Source organism: Hylaeus anthracinus, unplaced genomic scaffold (assembly GCF_026225885.1).
Source record: "Hylaeus anthracinus isolate JK02 unplaced genomic scaffold, UHH_iyHylAnth1.0_haploid 11989, whole genome shotgun sequence".
Classification (NCBI taxonomy): domain Eukaryota; kingdom Metazoa; phylum Arthropoda; class Insecta; order Hymenoptera; family Colletidae; genus Hylaeus; species Hylaeus anthracinus.
Window position 1 is genome coordinate 12,445,872 of NW_026534337.1, and position 18,898 is coordinate 12,464,769.

An 18,898-nucleotide genomic window follows, 5' to 3' on the forward strand; every position below is an offset into this window, starting at 1 on the left:
CGTTAGTGCGGTTGAGGGTTTCGACGGGACATTCCACACGAACGTGGTGGTCGGGCATAACGGCAGTTGCCTATACGTCCCTCCGGGCATCTTCAAGAGCACATGCAAGATAGACATCACTTGGTTCCCCTTTGACGACCAACACTGTGACATGAAGTTCGGATCCTGGACCTACGACGGCAGCCAGGTACACTACTGTCTCCACTACACACTAAACACGCTCAGAGTACACACGAAGCACCAAAAATCTCTTGTTGGTCCTGAATTTTGTCGAGCGTTTACGCGCTTATCCTTGGAGGGTACGAACGTGTCCCCTAACTCCCTGACCCAAATGACTCCGAACCCTGAAGACGTCGTCACGAAGGGAATCGATCTGGACGTAAGACTTCTCGATGATTTATTTACAAGGTGATCGAGGCATATTGCTCGTTCTCTTTGTACTACTTATTCTCTATGACAAAATAGTACAAAGCTAAGAGGAAATCAAATGCGTTGCACTAAATTGATCTTTGATACTTCACTAGAAGCTTGGAAACTTGTTGCACTTTGAGTCTCTACTTCCAGCCCATTCAAATGGTGAGGTACTATTGACTCCTGGTTGGTGATTTCGATAAATAATGTAATACCGAACAAAATGGACACTTCATCGCGGTGACCAAGTAAATACCATCGTCCTATGCGTGGCATTTACTTTGATCGGCTGTGATCCATTTCCACTCCAGTTGGCCAAAGTTCGATAAAATACCACGCGAAAGAGTCTCAGTTACAAACGAGCTCGATGACCCATAGACTGAAACAAAACGTCAGTTTGTAATAAACGATTGTGTACTATTCAATCGCCCACCTACAAAATGCATATATACCTCACGAAACGGCATCAAAGTTAACTTGTCAGAGAGAAAATCATTCGAATGAAATTATGTCTGATCAACCTGCGAATTATTGAGAGGTCATGTTATCGGATAAGAGTCAACGAACTATCCGTACGATGTTGATTGATTCGAACTCTATAATCGAACCCCGTCAACAGCCGACGATGACCATTCGCCGCTGGAACACGTCACATTTTGCTCGCTAGCGGAGTCTGATGATTCCCTCCGTGGCGTCGTAAATGGAGACGCTTTTGGAAACCGTGCAGGCATCGACGAATCCTCATTGCCGCGATATTCAACCCATTTTCCCGCCAGCTGTCCGCAAAAAGAAAAGTCCTTCCGATCCCTACGCCCATGAGATTCCCACCCGAAAGCTTCTTTGTCCGACACAAGAACTCAGCGCAACACAATAGCAACGCTCCATAGATAGCCGTTCGTTCTCACGCTTCGTAGCTTCAGCTCAGATCTATATATTTATATATATATTTATATATATATATATACATATATATATAATATAGGTTTATACATATACGATACGATATACATTCTTTACGTATATACGATGCATACACGCACATGCGCCAGCATATGTGAAATATCGAGAAGTGTGGGGAAGTAGAGGTAGGTGGAAGAAAGGAGTCCGTGATAGCACCAGATGACCAAAGAACACGAGGTGTCCTCTCTCGCTATTTGTTATCCGTTTCTTTTTTTTCTCCTACGTTCGAGGAAGGCAATTTGTCAGACATGAACTTTGGCGAACGATAGAGTTTCGTCTGACAGCTGATACAGACGGAACCTGTAGCGATAAAAGGATGGAAAGAGACGTTGCAAATGTATTTATTGATGGTGAATTAGATTTTAATTAGAGTCGGAATTATTTTAACCTTCAATCGTCAAGTTTAACGCTGCGAAGGCAAATGACAGTTACTCTTTCATTAGTTTCATGGGGCCAGAGAGTAACGATCGTTCCTTGCAATAATTAAATTCGTCGCGTTGGCAACGTTAAATACCCGCGTGTGTTATTTAATGCCCGAATTTGTCGAAGGCTCACGCTCGCTGAAACGTACGCAGAACAGATTCTGATAGCGGCGTATTTGCAGGAGCGGTTCCGTTAATTGTATTCCACTTTCAGGGCGGTTGCTGCTCGGAAATGCGGTAATAGCGTGAACCATCGTCAGATTAGAATTTGTCGTATTCAATTATTTGCGAATTGCGGTTAACTCGACGTAATTGTCATTAACGGGAACGATCACTGGCTGTTACCGACGCGTCGACGTTTCGAGCATCACTTGGCAGCCATAATTGGAACTGTAAGAAAATCGCTTTATTATCGTCGAGCTGGATAATTAATTGATCGTCCATGGTGGGCACTCGATGAAACGTAGTTTGTAACGTTAATGGACTTTATCGAGAACTTTCGTACCGGACCTTATCGCGAACGTTCGATTATACTCAACGTCTACCTCTTTAAACGTTCGTCGAGCGTCAACAAATGAGATTCTGATTGCTGATTGCAAACTGAGCTAAACTATTTATTTCAACGTTTCGTAGTCATCATTTGATTTTGGTAATTATTGAAATTAGGATAGTCATACACAATTCAGTTTGCAAAGATAGTAAACGTAGAGTTAAAACGGTTTTGTAATCGGAAATATACAAAAAAAAATATATACAAATAAACATGTTTCCATTCAAGTGTGTTTATATGTAAAATTTTATTTAACTGCAAATGATTTGCCTCCCGAACGTATTCTCACGATGGTTTCCGCGAATTTCTTTTCACGTTCGACTGAAACAGATTACTTCGTTCGCTTGATTTACAACAACAGATGCATATTTCTTTCGCGAACAAGCTGCACAGTACGACGGCGTATCAGATTTCATCCGACGTTAAATCTCGTTAAACGTGCTCTACTCGACTGTAACCGAATTTCGGAGAAGTTGAGATAATCGCCGTTAATGGAACAACGTCTGCATGCTGCTACAAGCGACAGTATTCCATCGTTAATCTCGGTATTTTCATTCGCGATTCGAAAAGTTTCCCGTTAATTTCAACCTCGTGCTTGCCTCATCTTTACGCGTGCACAAACGTATATTCTACGAACGAAGTATACGCTGATTCGAAGTTTGATCTCGAAATTTGGAAATTGAAGTGGCGGATCCAGTTTAGCGGCACAAAATCTTGCTTTCAAAAGTGAAAAGATTAACTACTAGTAATCCCGTCTTCAATGTTAATTCATAAAAGATTCAACATTCCACACTGCTCCGTAACTGCCGAGTTCTTCATTTCATCTCTGATTTGTCCACGCGATCCTTTATGTCTCGTGTTCCGCGAGACCAGAGAACATGTTTCATCAGAGGGTAAATTTGCTCGACTCACTGGATGTAACGTGCGTGAATTCATAAGCAGCGTCGGTGCCATGCACATACGGCTGCTTAGATACGAAATGATAAATTCATTTCACTTACAAACCGCCTCGGACAATTTGCCACGAATGTCAGCCGTGGCGTTTCGCGACTCGCGTAAAGAATCTCGCGCGCTTTTCGCTGAAGCGACGAGCATCGTTTGCGTCGCGATGCAGGCACAAATACCGTGAAATTGCGACGCAGAGCCTGATGGAATTCGTATTTCGACAAAGAGCGGCCTCTGAATCCTTGCAACTTCAGAGCGATCACTTTCAATTTCTACAATATAATAGAATTAGTATATAGAATACACTACATACAATTTAAATTCGACTTTAAACGTATAACAATCACTGATTAAGCATCCATTTTAAAACAGCGTTTAATTCGTCTGGCAACGATTGATGCCAAAAGGAAATAATTAAAGAGAGGGAAATGTGTTTGAAAATTCTCCGGAATGTCATGTGTCTCCGGATATCATTTAGAATCAGTTTCAACCAACCGAAAACTATCCTGTTGGGGTGGACATTTAATTCGCCGCGGTTGGATCTATTTCAGTCGCACAATAATTGTGCCGGAACTCGGGCCATTTGCTTAAATCACGTTGGATCGAACGTAACAGATTTTCTCCCGAAACTGATCGAATTATTCGTACTAGATGATGCGAACACTAATATATTATACTACATATTTGTAATATAGTAATTTACTTTTACTAATGAAATTTCAAATTTCGCCTAGGTAGCGAACATGCAACTTAAAAACGAACCAAAATATTCAACGGAACGCGGATAACAGCGAATGATAGATTTCGACGTTGTATCTGGATTATACAATGCCCCGAAACAGCTACCAAGTCGTAAAGTTTGGTAATCGTTGCAAATAGCCGAAGGACGAGCTCCTGTTGATGATGGCGCACGGGAAACGGAACTGACGAGTGGAGAACATAAAACATAGACGATTTATTGGTCGAATCTCTCGCGATTCGTGAAAACACGAGCTGTTTTGTTCGGTGTGTCCACGAGGAAGAATTTCAATTAAAAAATGTGCTGCTCGCGGTGTTCTATAGATATGGGAAAATCGTATTTACGAATCTATTTCTTTCGCTTCTATTTTCCATTTCGTATTTTAGAGATTTAAAAGAATATAAAAATAACGGATGCTTCACCCAGGATAGTGTTAGTAATTAATTCATTATGAAGTACGATCGATAATATCGGATGCATTTCAGTGATTGAGATACATATTTTGTCATGACATATCGATAATGGATTAGTTTTCGTTTCACTATGTATATAGTGTATAGCCATTTCCATTCAGTCCGTAATGATGGATCTTTTATAATCGAAGTGAGATAATGGACTAAATTAATTAACCATGAATTATTCTATATCCGACACCTGAAATCGAGCTGTATCAAAAGTTTCGTATACGAACTACTATTTTTCCTGAGAATAACTACATATGTGACGTCTGTCACGTCATTCTTCTTAATTAAATGGGCAAATTCAAATGTCATGACTGTCATTCTGCGAATCCATTAACAGCTGAAAAATTTCATTGCGAGCTTCCCTGTCTCTACAGTCCATACGGTACAATAAGGTTCTTCTGGAACACTATAAATTGAATCTACGATTAATTCTTTATCTACAGAACGGAATTCATGCCACAGTAGAAATTAAGTTGAATTACTGCTCCAGTTCACATAAGATATTGTCTTACAATGACATTTTCGAACGTCCATTTTTATAATGATTTTAGTTCGCAAGTACTGTTCAGTAATTTAGTAATTATTTTCAGGAAGTTTACGTCTAGATGAGACAATTAACACCGTTATTCCATTGAAGCAGACTTAAATGTCTCGCTTTTCTCTTTACTGATTTTTTTATTTACTCTTGGTAAATTGTGAGAGAGGACCATCGTTTCTAATGACAACAGAGAACGTTGTTAACTATCAGGGCACGCGATAAAAGCGAGAACCTTCATCGTTCGGTTCCACCCACTTTTCGAAGGTTTCACGATTGCTTGGAGTATACATTTCGATAATGTGCACTCGTTTAATCGTGGAAGGCCTGCTTAAAAGCGGTGTCTAGCGACATTTATTCAAAGGCCAAGAGGATTTGTTATGCGTACGGAGGTGTGCGTTTAAAAGAAGTTAACACGCTTCTTTTTACGCATGAGAATCATTTACAGCTCGACCTTTTGCTGGTTTTTCATTAATTACTACCACTCAACTATTACCACACTCGAGGATTGTTTAAAATAAAAATATCATGATTTTCAAGAATTTCGTCAAAATGTGATATAGATATTATGCAAATTATTATTTAAATACCAACAGAGTACTCTACTTTATCGATAATCTCCACTGTTTTACTTGTTGAGTATTCTACTTAACCCACAAGGTATACAACGTTACCTAGTATACTCTGCCGTGCCAATCCTTAGGTATCATTCACGTCAAATCACGTGGCTTAGGCCCAGAATCTATTCCATCCAATGTTTGAATCTTTTTAAATCGAAGATATAGTGCCCCACATTCAACCCAAAAAATAATAAATAAACAACGAGCGTATGGAGCAGAAACATCTAACGTTATAGGGCGACGTTATAAACCTAGTAGCCGTCATCTGGTCGACTGTAAGTGCCGTACGCATAACAAATTGGTGAATGCAATCTCGGCACACGAATTGGCTATAAATGTGGTGGACACTATACGTACCCTGGTGTCGGCATTAATCCCTCGAATAGAGGAGGGATCGCTACGGTGGGCTGATGTCGCTTGCCGGTGTTTCTTGCTTTCGCGGGCTTTTCTACGAGACATATCGAGCGAGCTTTCACTATATTATACGTAGATATTATTATATACGCGCATACAAAACGGTATACGACAATGTTCGGGAAGCTAGTTTTCAAGGAGAAAAAAAATGAAGCGAGCAAAGGAGGAAGATACCGCGACACACCCTTCCCTCGGGAATATACATCACGTATATGAGTGTGTGTGTGCGTGTAACTTTCTCCCAACCCTCCAAACACCAAACCACCCCAACCCCCGTGGAGATGAGGAGAGAGAAGAAAAAGAAAAGAAACGAACAAAGATAGCGGACGTAGAGGACAAGATGACTGAGAACACAATGACCCAGAATATACATATACATGCCATACACACAGATACATTGACCAGTCAAAGCAGGGACCACGTGATTATGTCTGAGCTGAAAATTGTGATCTGCATGGAGCTAAACATTTTCGTCGCTCTACTACCGACTCCGCACTGATTATCCTCGCCGATCCTCTAGCTAGTCAATCCTCGATTAATGCATTCTCCTGTATTCTTTCTTTCTATGTACGAAGGTTTGAGAAGCGTAATGATCTGAAAACGGAGATATAAAAGATCGAGGCTCCGCTACGATTTTACATTCTAATGAAAAGTTTTGTGAAATCGTGGTCAGCTCAATTTCTTCTATTCAGATCATTGTGATCCTCAGCTCCTCTCATATAAAAGCGAAGTCTTGGTTCGTTTCTGCTTTTAGGTTTTTGACGATTCCAAGTGCATGCGATTTATATGAATTTATTGCTACACGCATGCGCAATGAGTTGCAGTTACACGGAGAAAGGTGAGCCTGGTGTTTTATGCTGGTTAGAGTTTTAGCTTCGAAGACGGTTTTCTTTTTGTTATTAAATTATACGCAAGGTGCTGACGAAAAGTTTCAATTCGTATCCAAGATAGATTCCTTATGCTTGTGCAAATGAAAGAGTACTTTTGTATTTTATAATTCGAGCCTTTGTTAGGGAGGCACAAGCCGTTAAAGTTCGTAAGCGCGTGTTTCTGACGTGTTTCTGGCAGCGTTAATGCTCAGCTACGCGATCAGCTGACTGGTATATGAATGGCATAATTAAAAGCAATTCGAAGTAGGTCGTGTTTAGACTCATTTTCTTTGAGGAAACTTTACTAAATCGTTGTTAATAGTGTCATAGACTAAGATTTTCATCTCAAATTAAGAATTGAAATATGAATGTTCTTTGGTACATCTTAATGTAAACATTTCTAAAGGGTTGATGATGTTGCCGCGAAGAAAATGAGTCCAAACACGACCTCAATCGAGCGAATATCAATTACCCGTTATGCGAATCGTTTTTAGAGAACTATCATTTACATATAATTACAAGTAGTCCGAAGTAGGTCATGTTTGGACTCATTTTCATGGGTGAAACGTAACCAAGCCTTTAATAATACTCTTCCAAAGAAACCTCCGCCACGGATGACATAAATCACGTCTTAGGTAGTCTCCAATAAAAATAAAAATTAATTGATCCTTTGAAAATTAGTTCAAACACGATCTCAAGCAAGCAAGTATTAATTACACGTTACGCAAATCGTTTTTGAAGAACTATTATCTACGTATAACTGAAAGTAGTTGGAACTATGACGTGTTTGTTACACACTCTCATTGGGAACTAAGAACTTACTTTGTATTCGTAAGAGAATCATCATAATTTCCATTTTTAAACTCAACGAGTCACCTGCGTTACCTCAGTACTTTCCAGTAAATTCGTCGTTTGAAACTTAATCGGCGTTATGATAGAAGTGTGAAGAAATAGCAAGCTCGAGTCAGGCTGACCAGCGAACGCCAGGAATCACCTAATTCCGTGAGTCGATTTAGTCGGGCCAGGTTCCCTCGACCGTGGAATAATCAAGGCTCCGTTTTACGCAACTTTTCGCAAGCTTCGTCGCCGTCGAGGCTAACGGTCGTTTCATTTACGTACAATTTACAGGCAGCCCCCGCCGCTAGATAGACTGCTCCGTGCTTTCTCACCTTTTCCCTTCCCCCTCCTTTTCATCCCCTTCGTTTTCCCACAGTCGACGAGGCACGATCCTCCTGTCTTTCGACACCAAGGCAACGCCAGCGAACCAGACACGAGGATCAAGTTATTTGCAATCTGTCGATCCGTTGTCCAAAACCCGGGCAAAGTTTCCATCGCGGAGTCGATAGCTGAGTGACGTTTCCATGCCAGCCAGTAGCGAGCTCTCGTTCTTGAAATGCTCCGTTCTCCTAGATACACACGAGGTTCCGTTCGCCTAATCGATTCCACGCGTTGACACCTCCTCGATCGATTCGATCAAATCGACAATTCAGTTTGTAAACGTTGCAGCTACATTCTCTAAACTTCTTTCTATCTGTTCTCTCGCTGCTCTATACTATTACTATTCTACCTGTTATTTGGTTAATACGAACAATTTTAAGGGGTTGGGTATATTGAATTTTGATGTCGATAGTATGGCGCTATAGCTGGATATTTGTTTAAATATCTTGTAATTTATCTTTTTCAATGTTCAGTTTATGTTTCAGGTTTGAGCTCCGTTCGGTGTCACTGATTTGTTTGCACAGTTGGATATTGCTTGATGATTTCTGTCTTTTGAAGTCGGACAAATATCGCAAAACGTTTAATGTACTAGACTGACCACTTTCTGTGGAAGCTCGTCGACATTTATAAAAATACGAATGATCACTTCAAGAAATTAAGATTATTTCTAAAAGTATAATAAAACTACTAAGGAGTATAAAAAGTGGTAATCAGAATGGTACTAAAGTAATACAGGCGTAACTCACATAGGATCTGTTTAATCGAACAGCACACGTAACATATAAAAACCTATGCGTACACCCGATACAATTTTGAGGGCACATTTTCAAACTAAACAAAAGTAAATAAATCTAACAGGCCATCTCGATAAAAACTCAACAGAAAAACAAGCCTTTTTCCTCGGAGAACACCTCACTCGCCTAATAAACAAGTTTCGGCATAAAATCAGCCCCGTAAATTCTCGACAAAGTAGCGGCGAGTTCCGGAGCTTTATCGTTATGATTTTTCGCCCCGTTTTTCGCGACTCGAGAGCATTGTGCAGTCGTCACGTCGCCATGGATTAATTCAGTTCGCGCGTAGTCGTTCGTGCGTTCATAGCGGTCGGGGCGGTTAGCGTTTTACGAGAATTCCAGCTCCAGCGCGGCGGGGTTTTACGATAGTCGCAAGACCGTTGATAGACAGCTCGTAAATCCGCGAGACCAAGCCGGAGATGGAGCATTGTTTGTCGCCGGTATCTGATCGGGCCTGTTAATCATAAACTGTTAATCGCGTTCATCCTTTTGCACGGCAGCAACGTACCGCCATCGCGTGGAATGGAAACTGACAAACTGCAGGCTTGACACCGCGCGCGTCGAGATCAAGATATTTAGTGACTCGATCCGTTTGCGACACGCCACCCGATGCAATCGCCATCGTGGCGCGATTTAGCAAAATTGCCCGCAATTTGCCGGTCCGATGTATCGGATACTTCGATACTGCGAGGGGTAACCTGGCTAATGGGACTGATAAGAAGGAACAAACCGGGGATACCATTCCATTCATCCTCGTGGCTCGAACGTAAAGTTTTCTGGTACTCGGGTTGGTTTAAATTTAAACCCCTTGAGCTGTACGTTTTAAACGGATTTTTTCTTTGCTCCAATCGAATACGTACGAAGCGAAGCAATTTTTATCTATATACAGAAAATGCTTACTTATGATAGAAGTGAATATTATCGTATTGTAATAATTTACAATTTTCTATTTTAACAGCATCAGTGACTTAACCCCCCTTTGTTTGTCAAACGTTGTGCGCTCGTAAAGGTCATCGGTGAATATTTATTTATAAACATATTTGTACCTTTATTATAACGAAAAAATTACAGGTAAGTTACTGTAGAGTGGAAATACCCAAGGGGCTATCTGCTAAAATTAGACAGATTGGGATTTTTCCATAATTAGTTGTTACGTGCCATTATCACTATTAGACGATTTATGATATACTATTAAAATCGTTCGTTACAAAAATTTGTTAAACAATATTACACATGAAACGACATTAATTTCACGATATCACAGAATTTACACAAACTTTAAACGCACGAAGAAAATGTGTCCTCAACCCAATTCTCAGATAAATTTGTTAACCTCTTGAAGTCCTAAAGGTTGATCACTGAATTTCCTGTAGATATATCCCCAGTTCACTGTCACAGGTATAATTCTAAACTAACGGATATAAGGCGAAGGTAATTTGTTTCACTTAAACGGATCCTGGCACATAAATGCACCCTATACTAGATATCGATGAGCTGTCCTCGCGGATGTGTGTGTACAGATCAAGATACCGTGTGTATCCGTGTCCGTGAGTCCTTGAGGACACGAGATAAATTGAATGCCAGGACCTCCACCTGGATAAAACTTATCTACACTTCAATAAACGATCGAGTTTTATTACCTCGTAATACATTGTGTCCGCGAGTTTTACGATGGCCTAAGCAGTGTAGATAATACTTCTTGTAATTTTCCGCCGAATGGATATTCTTCTGTGAAACAAGGTGACAACGAATAAGGAAGCAAATTATTTGTTATCGTTTTAAACAAAAATTGTTTAAGGAGTATTACTATTTTTTTGTCACAGTGTAATATTTTAAACGAAAGTTCAGATGTTTAGAAGAAAAAAAATTTGGTTTATATTCTATCGATTTATTTATTATCTTCAACTTCACTTTCATCAATTTCTGTTAATTTGAGTTTATTCTATCTTGGTGATCTTTTCACCTGAAATAATCAGAGATGAAACAATCTGTATGATGAGTAGGTATTATAGATATTTCGATATATTTCGAGTTGCTTATGGAACGCGCAAAGATATTTACTGAACGGAGAACTTGAGGAACGAAGAACCTCTCGCTAAGCTTAGGCTAAGTACATGTTTGTTTCGCACACACCTGTTATCTAGTACCTATAAATTTCCTTACAGTCGCCACAGTGATCACAGAATTCACTTACAAACAGAAGTACCGAAAGTAGATTTGTAATAGTCATCATAGAACCGTCTTAAGTGGATCGTCGGGAATAATTGAAGTTTTATATCGTTTAATTTGTTCTCCTTTGAAAGCTGTGCAATGCTATTTCCAAAGTGGAGGCATGGCGTGTAACATTAATCACATGGTATTTTAATCGAACTAGTAATGCTTCAAATTTACCAAAATTAATTTAAACTACGACATATAAATTTGTACCTCGGGGCTAATTTTGAAAATTTGAATGTAATTAATATTATATCCTATATTGCTATTAATAATATTAAATTTTGAAAATTGGTACTTGGCAAACTTTACTGTTGAGGTATATATTTGCAACACAGGAGCGTGTGTAGTCTAATGATGAATAGAAAACAAGTGGAAAAGAAGAGAGAATTTTTAAGAGTGGGTTTTCTAATAAAATGTACAATTAGAGTAAGTCTAGATTAACTTGGTTTTCACGTAGTAATATTGGAAACTAGACGTCAGAAGATACTGGGTACACTTTCCGAAACAAATCGTTAACATTTATGAAAAGTGTATACCACACTCCGCTCGCTGCAAAAGAGTAAATATTGGTTCCCCTGAAATTTGTTTACTCGGTCGAAAATTAAAAGGAACACAGTTTTAATCGGAAGCAGCGATCGATCGCGATATATTTTTGAATAGTTATGCACACAGTCCGGCTGCACGTCATATTCGATTCGTTTACTTTACACTTTATTTTTCATCGTTATTGCGTTGTTCCTTTTCAAGTACATACGTACAACGATAATAGAATTATCCGAAAACTACAACGCCGCATATGATAATCATTATTACTAAATTTTATTTCTATCGTTGTAATATTATTTATATCCCTACGTAACAATTAACATGAAATCCATTTAATGATATTTTCAAAGCTTTGTTCCAATTTCCAAGGAACGCGAACGTCTCCACGTAGATTTTTTCCAGCCCTCGGACATTTTTAACGCGAGTAAAGTTGCTAAACTCGTATTTTCTTTATCGACTCAAAGTTTCGTCCTTCGTATGTTATTTTAGAAATTATCGCGCTCTCGTGAGATATTTCAGCTGGTCTAACGGCATACTTTTAGAGAAAGAAACTTTAGAGCGAGCTGCTCTTTGGAAAGTTCACCAGGCTGATGCACTTTATCCTGCGGTGGCCATACGCCTACTTAATTTTGAAACGCTTCTTTAGTCTTCCAAAAATGTTTGCATTTATGCATTTACGAGGACTCGGAGGAAATACATATTTAAAAAATAAAAGTCAGTTGGACATTAATCGTTTAAAGTGTTATAAAATTCGAGATACTACAAAGCGAAGTCAGCTTTTAATCTCAATCTAGTTTAACTATATATCAATATTTCGACATTGAAATACTTGTCCAATAATGATAGAAAAACTGTCCGCGTCTGAATTTTGCTTACTCTAGGGTCGGGAAACTAAGTCTCGTAGATTCTGCGGACATACTCAGTTATAGGTCGCTTTGATCCCACACGTAGTGCCGCGGCAAACATTCGCCGATACCCTGATGAAATTTTTCTTCCACCGGCGACCGAACCGCCGTGAAATAAGCGAGGCACTCGATACCTAACTTGCACCTGTTGCACGCGTGTTCCTGCCGGCACTACCGCGTCTCCAGATACTTGCAATTGACGCTGCAATTCCATTCCTTTCCACTTCTGACGTTCCAGGTCGTTTGTCGCAGAATTGCTACTCTGGCTTCCACGCTGTGAATTTCTAGAAATTTGTCTTTTCTCTATTTGGTTCACTTGAAAATCCATTTGCCTTATTGGGATTTTTCTTAGCTATTTTATGTGTTAAAATTATTTATGATCAATAGTACCGAGAAGAAGTATAAAAATATTCAAATACGATCGACTTTTATCTTTTCCTGCGATTTTAATTTAAATTCATCTAAATAAACTTTGATGAAATCACGAGTGGTCAAATTTTCTTTTCTTTGACTAAATAGAGATACGGTTGAACGTATGAGTAACGTTATTCGAGGGTAATAAGAAATAGGTAAACGAAAGGCATCTGTTCCTTATCTGCCTGATTCGATCTCGCCTCCAAATAACTTCGCAGCCTGCTCAAACAGACGTTTGCCTTCCCAATTAAAATTTCAATCAGACAGCCTCGTATAGCTGGTCACGTCCCGTTTCGTCTTTGTCGCGTGTCCTTTTTCTTGGCAACTCGCGAGTTCGTCACCTATGAGCCCTGCTCTCGACGTGACCTGAAAGTTTACCCCCGTCGGGGTCCATTTTATCCACGACGTCGGTGATCCGTTTGACCGACTTCGGCCCACTTTACGTGCGTTGATTGCTCGGCTAATTATAGGGGCGGGAATAAATTAGCAATTTTGACGCGAAAAATACGAAGGGGAGCCCTGTCGTACAGTCACGTTTTGTTAAGTTCACACGGTCTGTAAATAGACTGCGGGAGCGAACTTTAAGGGTTGATGTAACTCGTTGAAACGTGGCTTACCCGGTACATGTTCAGGAAGTTATTCATTTTAGTATATTTAGATTTTTGTATTTAAAGAGAAACAGAAGTGTGTTAATAATATCATTAGATGGTCTGCTCTTAGGTTCTCCTATTTGGGTTACAAGAGGGAATTCAATTGAGTTGGCAAAAATTCTTATCCCGAGTATACCATTAATTATTCATTCTCCATTTCGGCGTAGGACCGGAGGACCCGAAGTGAGGTCGAAACGGAGAATGAATAATAAATATTACGTTCAGAAAACGAATTCCCGCTAACACGATTGAAGCTGCTTCTATTACCACGAAAAAGAAAACAAAACAGCAACCGAATTACCGGCACTGCTGACCAAATAAAATTCTAAAGTACCAATTCTTCCTTTAGTCAGAAATAAAACTTTTGCAATTTAAATCTGACAGTATCCCAATCGATCATTTTAACCAAAACATCTTCCAGACCTAAAGTTTCGAAAACTGCCTTTCAAAGTACAACTACATTTTATTTACTATTATATCAGTAACAATCGAATGCTGTAAACGAACGAACCTCGTAAATAGTACGACGATCTACTTACCGACTTCCATCCCCGTAGAAAACTCCAAGAACACGAGGAACAAGTATACGTTGAGCTTATCGACTTACCGGTGTGTGCGAAGCAAATTCATTCCGATCGGATGCGCTCTTACTTGTGTGCCCCTCGTTGCAATCGAGCACGAGTTAACGGGAAAAAGGAAGCAACGAAAGGTGTATGTGACATGTAACGAAACGAAAAAGAAATGAGAAGGAAAAAAAAATGGGAAAGGAGTAGCTCTACTCGATGCGCGAGACAGGGCACTCACGTAAGACCACGTTCCGAAGACCCAACGACCTCTCTCGATAATACATCAAGCATCGTGTTCACCCTAGACCTTAAGTGTTAATCGCGAGATGTTGGCACAGTAACCGTGCGCCAAGTATCGCCCGTTTCCGGCGTCACAGTGTTTTCCACCCTTGCACATTGAAATCGATTCGATTAATCGGTACGAAATACTGCGATACCCGCTTACAAGTGACAATTTCTTACATCCCGTTCGACTAAACGAATCACCACACACAGTCACCGATTTCGTTTAGTTTTGTTTCGCGTTCGACTAACGTGGCCTCAGTCGAGGCAAATATCGCCACCCCGCTTTCAAACGAGGGGTTCGGTCGCTTGAAATCGGGGACAACTGTTACTCCTCCATGCGATCGCACGACGTGGATTTGATTTGGATTAGACGATCGGCGGACCGTGAATTTTATACGTTCGTGATGTACGCTGACACATGTGCGACACGTATAGAAGGATATATTTGTATAATATTTGTGCTCCATTTCGGTTAAGTGCATTCTGTATACGGTTAGCAGATGTTCGGTAATTTGTGTGCTCTACGGATGAGTAAAATTCGCAGTCCAGCGGCAACGATGAATTATTTAAATTCGACGAATGATAAAATTCAGCAATTTTGGAAATTTCGAGGAAATTTTGATCTTTGCTGAAATGGAACTCGAGCGAAGCTACGTTACTCCTTTTTTTTTGCGATGAAATAGTCCTAAAGTTGAGAACATCTCCTTGGGGGAAATTATTATTATCCTAGAATAACAAGAAAAAGTATATTCTGGGATATTTACGAGTAGAACTTTGAATTTATTTTCTTTTTAGGGTGATATGAAAAGTCACGATTTCTTTGAAGGGGTGTTTTCACATCCGGAACCGCTTTGTTGCAAAAGTAGAAGCCAGTGTCGCTCGAATTACATTTTTGCAAGGTTTCGAATTTTTCGGAATTTCGGAGTAGCCGAGCATTTCTCGTCGGTCTGAAACGCGTCGTTTGATCGTATGTAAATGAGAAAATTCAATTTTGCGAGAAGCCAGACGTGTGGAGCGACGGGGGTCGTTCCATGCAGACGAAGATGGACGTCGACACGGTCGAGTTTCTTTTCTAGGGTTGCCAACCGAATCAAGTATCGCGTGAGGTTGTAATACGTGTCCATCTTCATTATGCAAACTGTACTTTTCCGATACGTATGTACGTATATATTTGGGAGGCATGTCAAAACTAATTATGGTAAGAATTAAGTAAAAAAGTAGATGAAATAATTGGTAAGTATAATCTCTCGTGAATAAATGAATAATATTGAACCAATCGATAGCTAGTTCACCACAAACCATTCGTATATAATATTTTACATGTATAAATATAAAATACGTATATAACTGTATACGTATAAATATATAAAATAAAAATGAAAAGGCTGGAAAACCGAAAATCCTCTCCGAAAAGGTTGGCAACCGTACTACTCCCACACACACACACACGCGTGTGAAAGGAATCGAGATGTCTAAATAGTGGAAACGTTGAATTTTCGGCGACAATGTCGTCGTTTTCCATGTTTCGGGCAGTGGCAGCGAGTTTTCCCCGCACTTTCCCTCGCCTGTTCTTCTTTTGGTACCGCGACGTCACTCGAAAGAGGTGAGGGACCTCGACAAATTATAATCCGCGGCGTTTGCGCCGCCACGCGAGCAACGGAAAAGGTGGCACACCAATTAATGGAACGGTAATTAGCGACAGCTTTCCAACTGCTGATTAGCCAGCGATTCGGTGCGTTTATTTCCGACCATTGAAAATGCAAAGCTGATATCCGATCTCGAAATTGAATCTCTGGCTTTCAGTCTAAGCAATAGCCTGAAAAATATCCACGTGCTTGCCTCCATTGTTTTCTTTCTTTCAGAGGAAAATGAAATCTCTGCTATTGTTGTTGGTTTGTAGATATACAGGGTGTCCCGCGTAGGAATGGACGAAATTTAATTTACATAATGAACGTTGAATAAAATCAAACCTGTGATCGTTCAAATAATCGATAGTAATTTAATTATATTATTACTGAATTACATTATTGAATAATTATGACGTCAAGTCGTTCCTGCCTTAGAACTTCAGATCTACAAATAGATTAAACTTTAATTGTATTACATATTTTGTGAATTCATTTTAGATGATCTATTAACGATAACAGTGATACAGCGCATCCCATATGTCCGCAAACCATAAAAATGAAAGAAAACGCATGCCTGCATGACTCGTCGTGGAAAAGTAATAAGATCTCAACGAGAGTATTATTAAAAACTCGAAAATGGAACTGAACACGGATCACACGCAACGTTTTGCTTACCTCTTTTAATTAAGCACGGCAGGACGCCAGCTGCGTCGTTTATTTACCGGTGTTTGCCGCGAACTTTTGCATGAGACGCATTAATTGAAACTACAACACTGGAAGAATTTGTAAACACACGGAACGCGTGAATGCCAAAAACACCGCTGAAAGAACAATCGGTCGAAACGTCAGGTTTCCTTCGGAGCTTTTAACTCGCTGCCACTATGAGCCTAATCTAGAAAACGAAATCCGAACACGTTCCATCGATAATTTCGCTAAACTCTCGTTAATTGTCGCCTGAATGGCTCTGTTCACGGTCACTTTTATGGGGAGAAGGTAGCGAAATTTTATTTTGAATTCGAGATAGAAATCGCGTATACCATTTAAGGAGAGATGATTGTAAATGAAACGATAAATAGAGAGACAATAATAATGAGCGATGTAAAATATTATTCTTTATTTTCGATTGTATATCTTTCGAATGATATTATTAATCGACGATGACTCTGTTAATTCTATGAAGGTGACAATTAAATGAGGAGTTACTATGCGTCGCATATTACGGCTTCCGTCGTCCACTGAACGAAACGTGATCACATAACGTATGAACCAGGGAGGAGACAGGATTTCTTTCCGAACACCGAATCACACACAAACCCCCGTAATATTCTCTTCGAACCCCCTTTCGTCATTTCCGTCCGCCCGACACAAGCCCTCGTCAACCGCTTCACATCACAAAGAATCAACATCCGTTCGCGATCAAGCGAATAAATATAAATGTACAGCGTGTGTGTCGCATGCTTTGTGTGTACACCATATGTGTGCGTATAACGCACGTGGCTGTGTAAATATTCGATCGATGTGCAACGTGTGTTTGCGATATGTAGATATGCATGGCCCCTGGATCTACGTAACCGGTTCGCAACTCGAAGCTACAAAATCGGTGGGATCGTTAATCTCGTGGCGATCCATCGTGAATTCGCAACGGAGATAATCGACACTGTGTATAGTTCTGCATATTACGTTCAACAGCACCGGCTCCATTTTATTGCAGCATTAGGGAAAACTAAACGGGGTGTTCGGTGATACGTGGGAAAACATTTCAGGGACTGAGAATTCCAAAGTTCGTAGAGATAAATATTGATTAATAAATATTGACGAAATACTGTTGATATTATTTATGAATGGACGAGGAAAGAATTTCATTTGGAAGAAAAATGATTATAATATAAAGATTGCTGTATCTCTCAAAGGTGGTTAAACGAAGCAAATGTTTATATGAATTTAGTGAATGAATATCTGACATTTTTCTCGCGTATTTTGGGGCACTCTGTACGAAGGACAATCTTCCAAAATGGCCATTTTGGGACTCTTTGAAAAAGGAAAATGTTTCTACATACATACTGAGATATCAAGGAAAACTAATAATTTAATCGATATCCGGTTGAACAGCTATACTAAATGCATCCAACACTCCTAGTTGATACGTTTCATTCCCGAATTTTTCGCGCAATTAACAATCCAGCATTTGATTTATTCTTCTTTTCCAACGATTCCGAAAAATGACCATTTTCGAAAACTGTTCGTCACTGCACTCGTCCTTGTGTCAATTAGAAGTCTGCAGCCGCGTCGGGTGGTTTTAGTTGTCACGCGCGATAGTGCACTTCGGATGAAACAAATGCCTATAGTTTATCGCCGATACAATCGTTTCCGAGGATTCTGCTAGCTCGCGCGTAAACTGTCGAGGTTTACCCGTCGAGTTAAGTCGCTAAAGCGACATCCGGATGTTCGCAGCCCTATGTGAATGCGAATGTGCGCGCACATATCTGTCGTCGGTGACGCGTACTGGTCGATTGCCCTCATCAGCGAGCCCTTCATAATGTAACTCGCGTATTTAACAATGCAAATGCCCCATCGTACATCCATCGAGCTCCGTCCTCTCACCCCCTGAACATACAGGGTGGACGAGGACCGTTGGTGCCATAGGTTTCTTGCCTGAACGTGAATCGAAAACGTGGAATAAACTGTTTTCACATCGACGCTTTGCTTTCGAGGGGATCGATTTTGCGAATTGGTCATTTGGGAGAAACCG

At 40.1% G+C, this 18,898-nt stretch overlaps 2 protein-coding genes across 5 annotated transcripts in view; one reads left to right on the top strand and one right to left on the bottom strand.

Annotated features, from left to right (window-relative positions):
• Positions 1-18,293, bottom strand: part of LOC128888228 (endocuticle structural glycoprotein SgAbd-2-like) — a 469,661-nt gene extending 451,368 nt beyond the window's left edge. The window contains exon 1 of the mRNA XM_054144931.1: positions 18,279-18,293. The gene's annotated coding sequence lies outside the window, so the exon portion shown is untranslated. The remainder of the gene's footprint in view (positions 1-18,278) is intronic.
• LOC128888213 (neuronal acetylcholine receptor subunit alpha-7) overlaps positions 1-18,898 on the top strand; it is a 257,970-nt gene that overhangs the window by 142,347 nt on the left and 96,725 nt on the right. For all 4 annotated transcript variants that reach the window (XM_054144917.1, XM_054144914.1, XM_054144915.1 and 1 more), the window contains one exon: positions 7-187. In XM_054144917.1, coding sequence (XP_054000892.1) covers positions 7-187 — 181 coding nt within the window. The remainder of the gene's footprint in view (positions 1-6; positions 188-18,898) is intronic.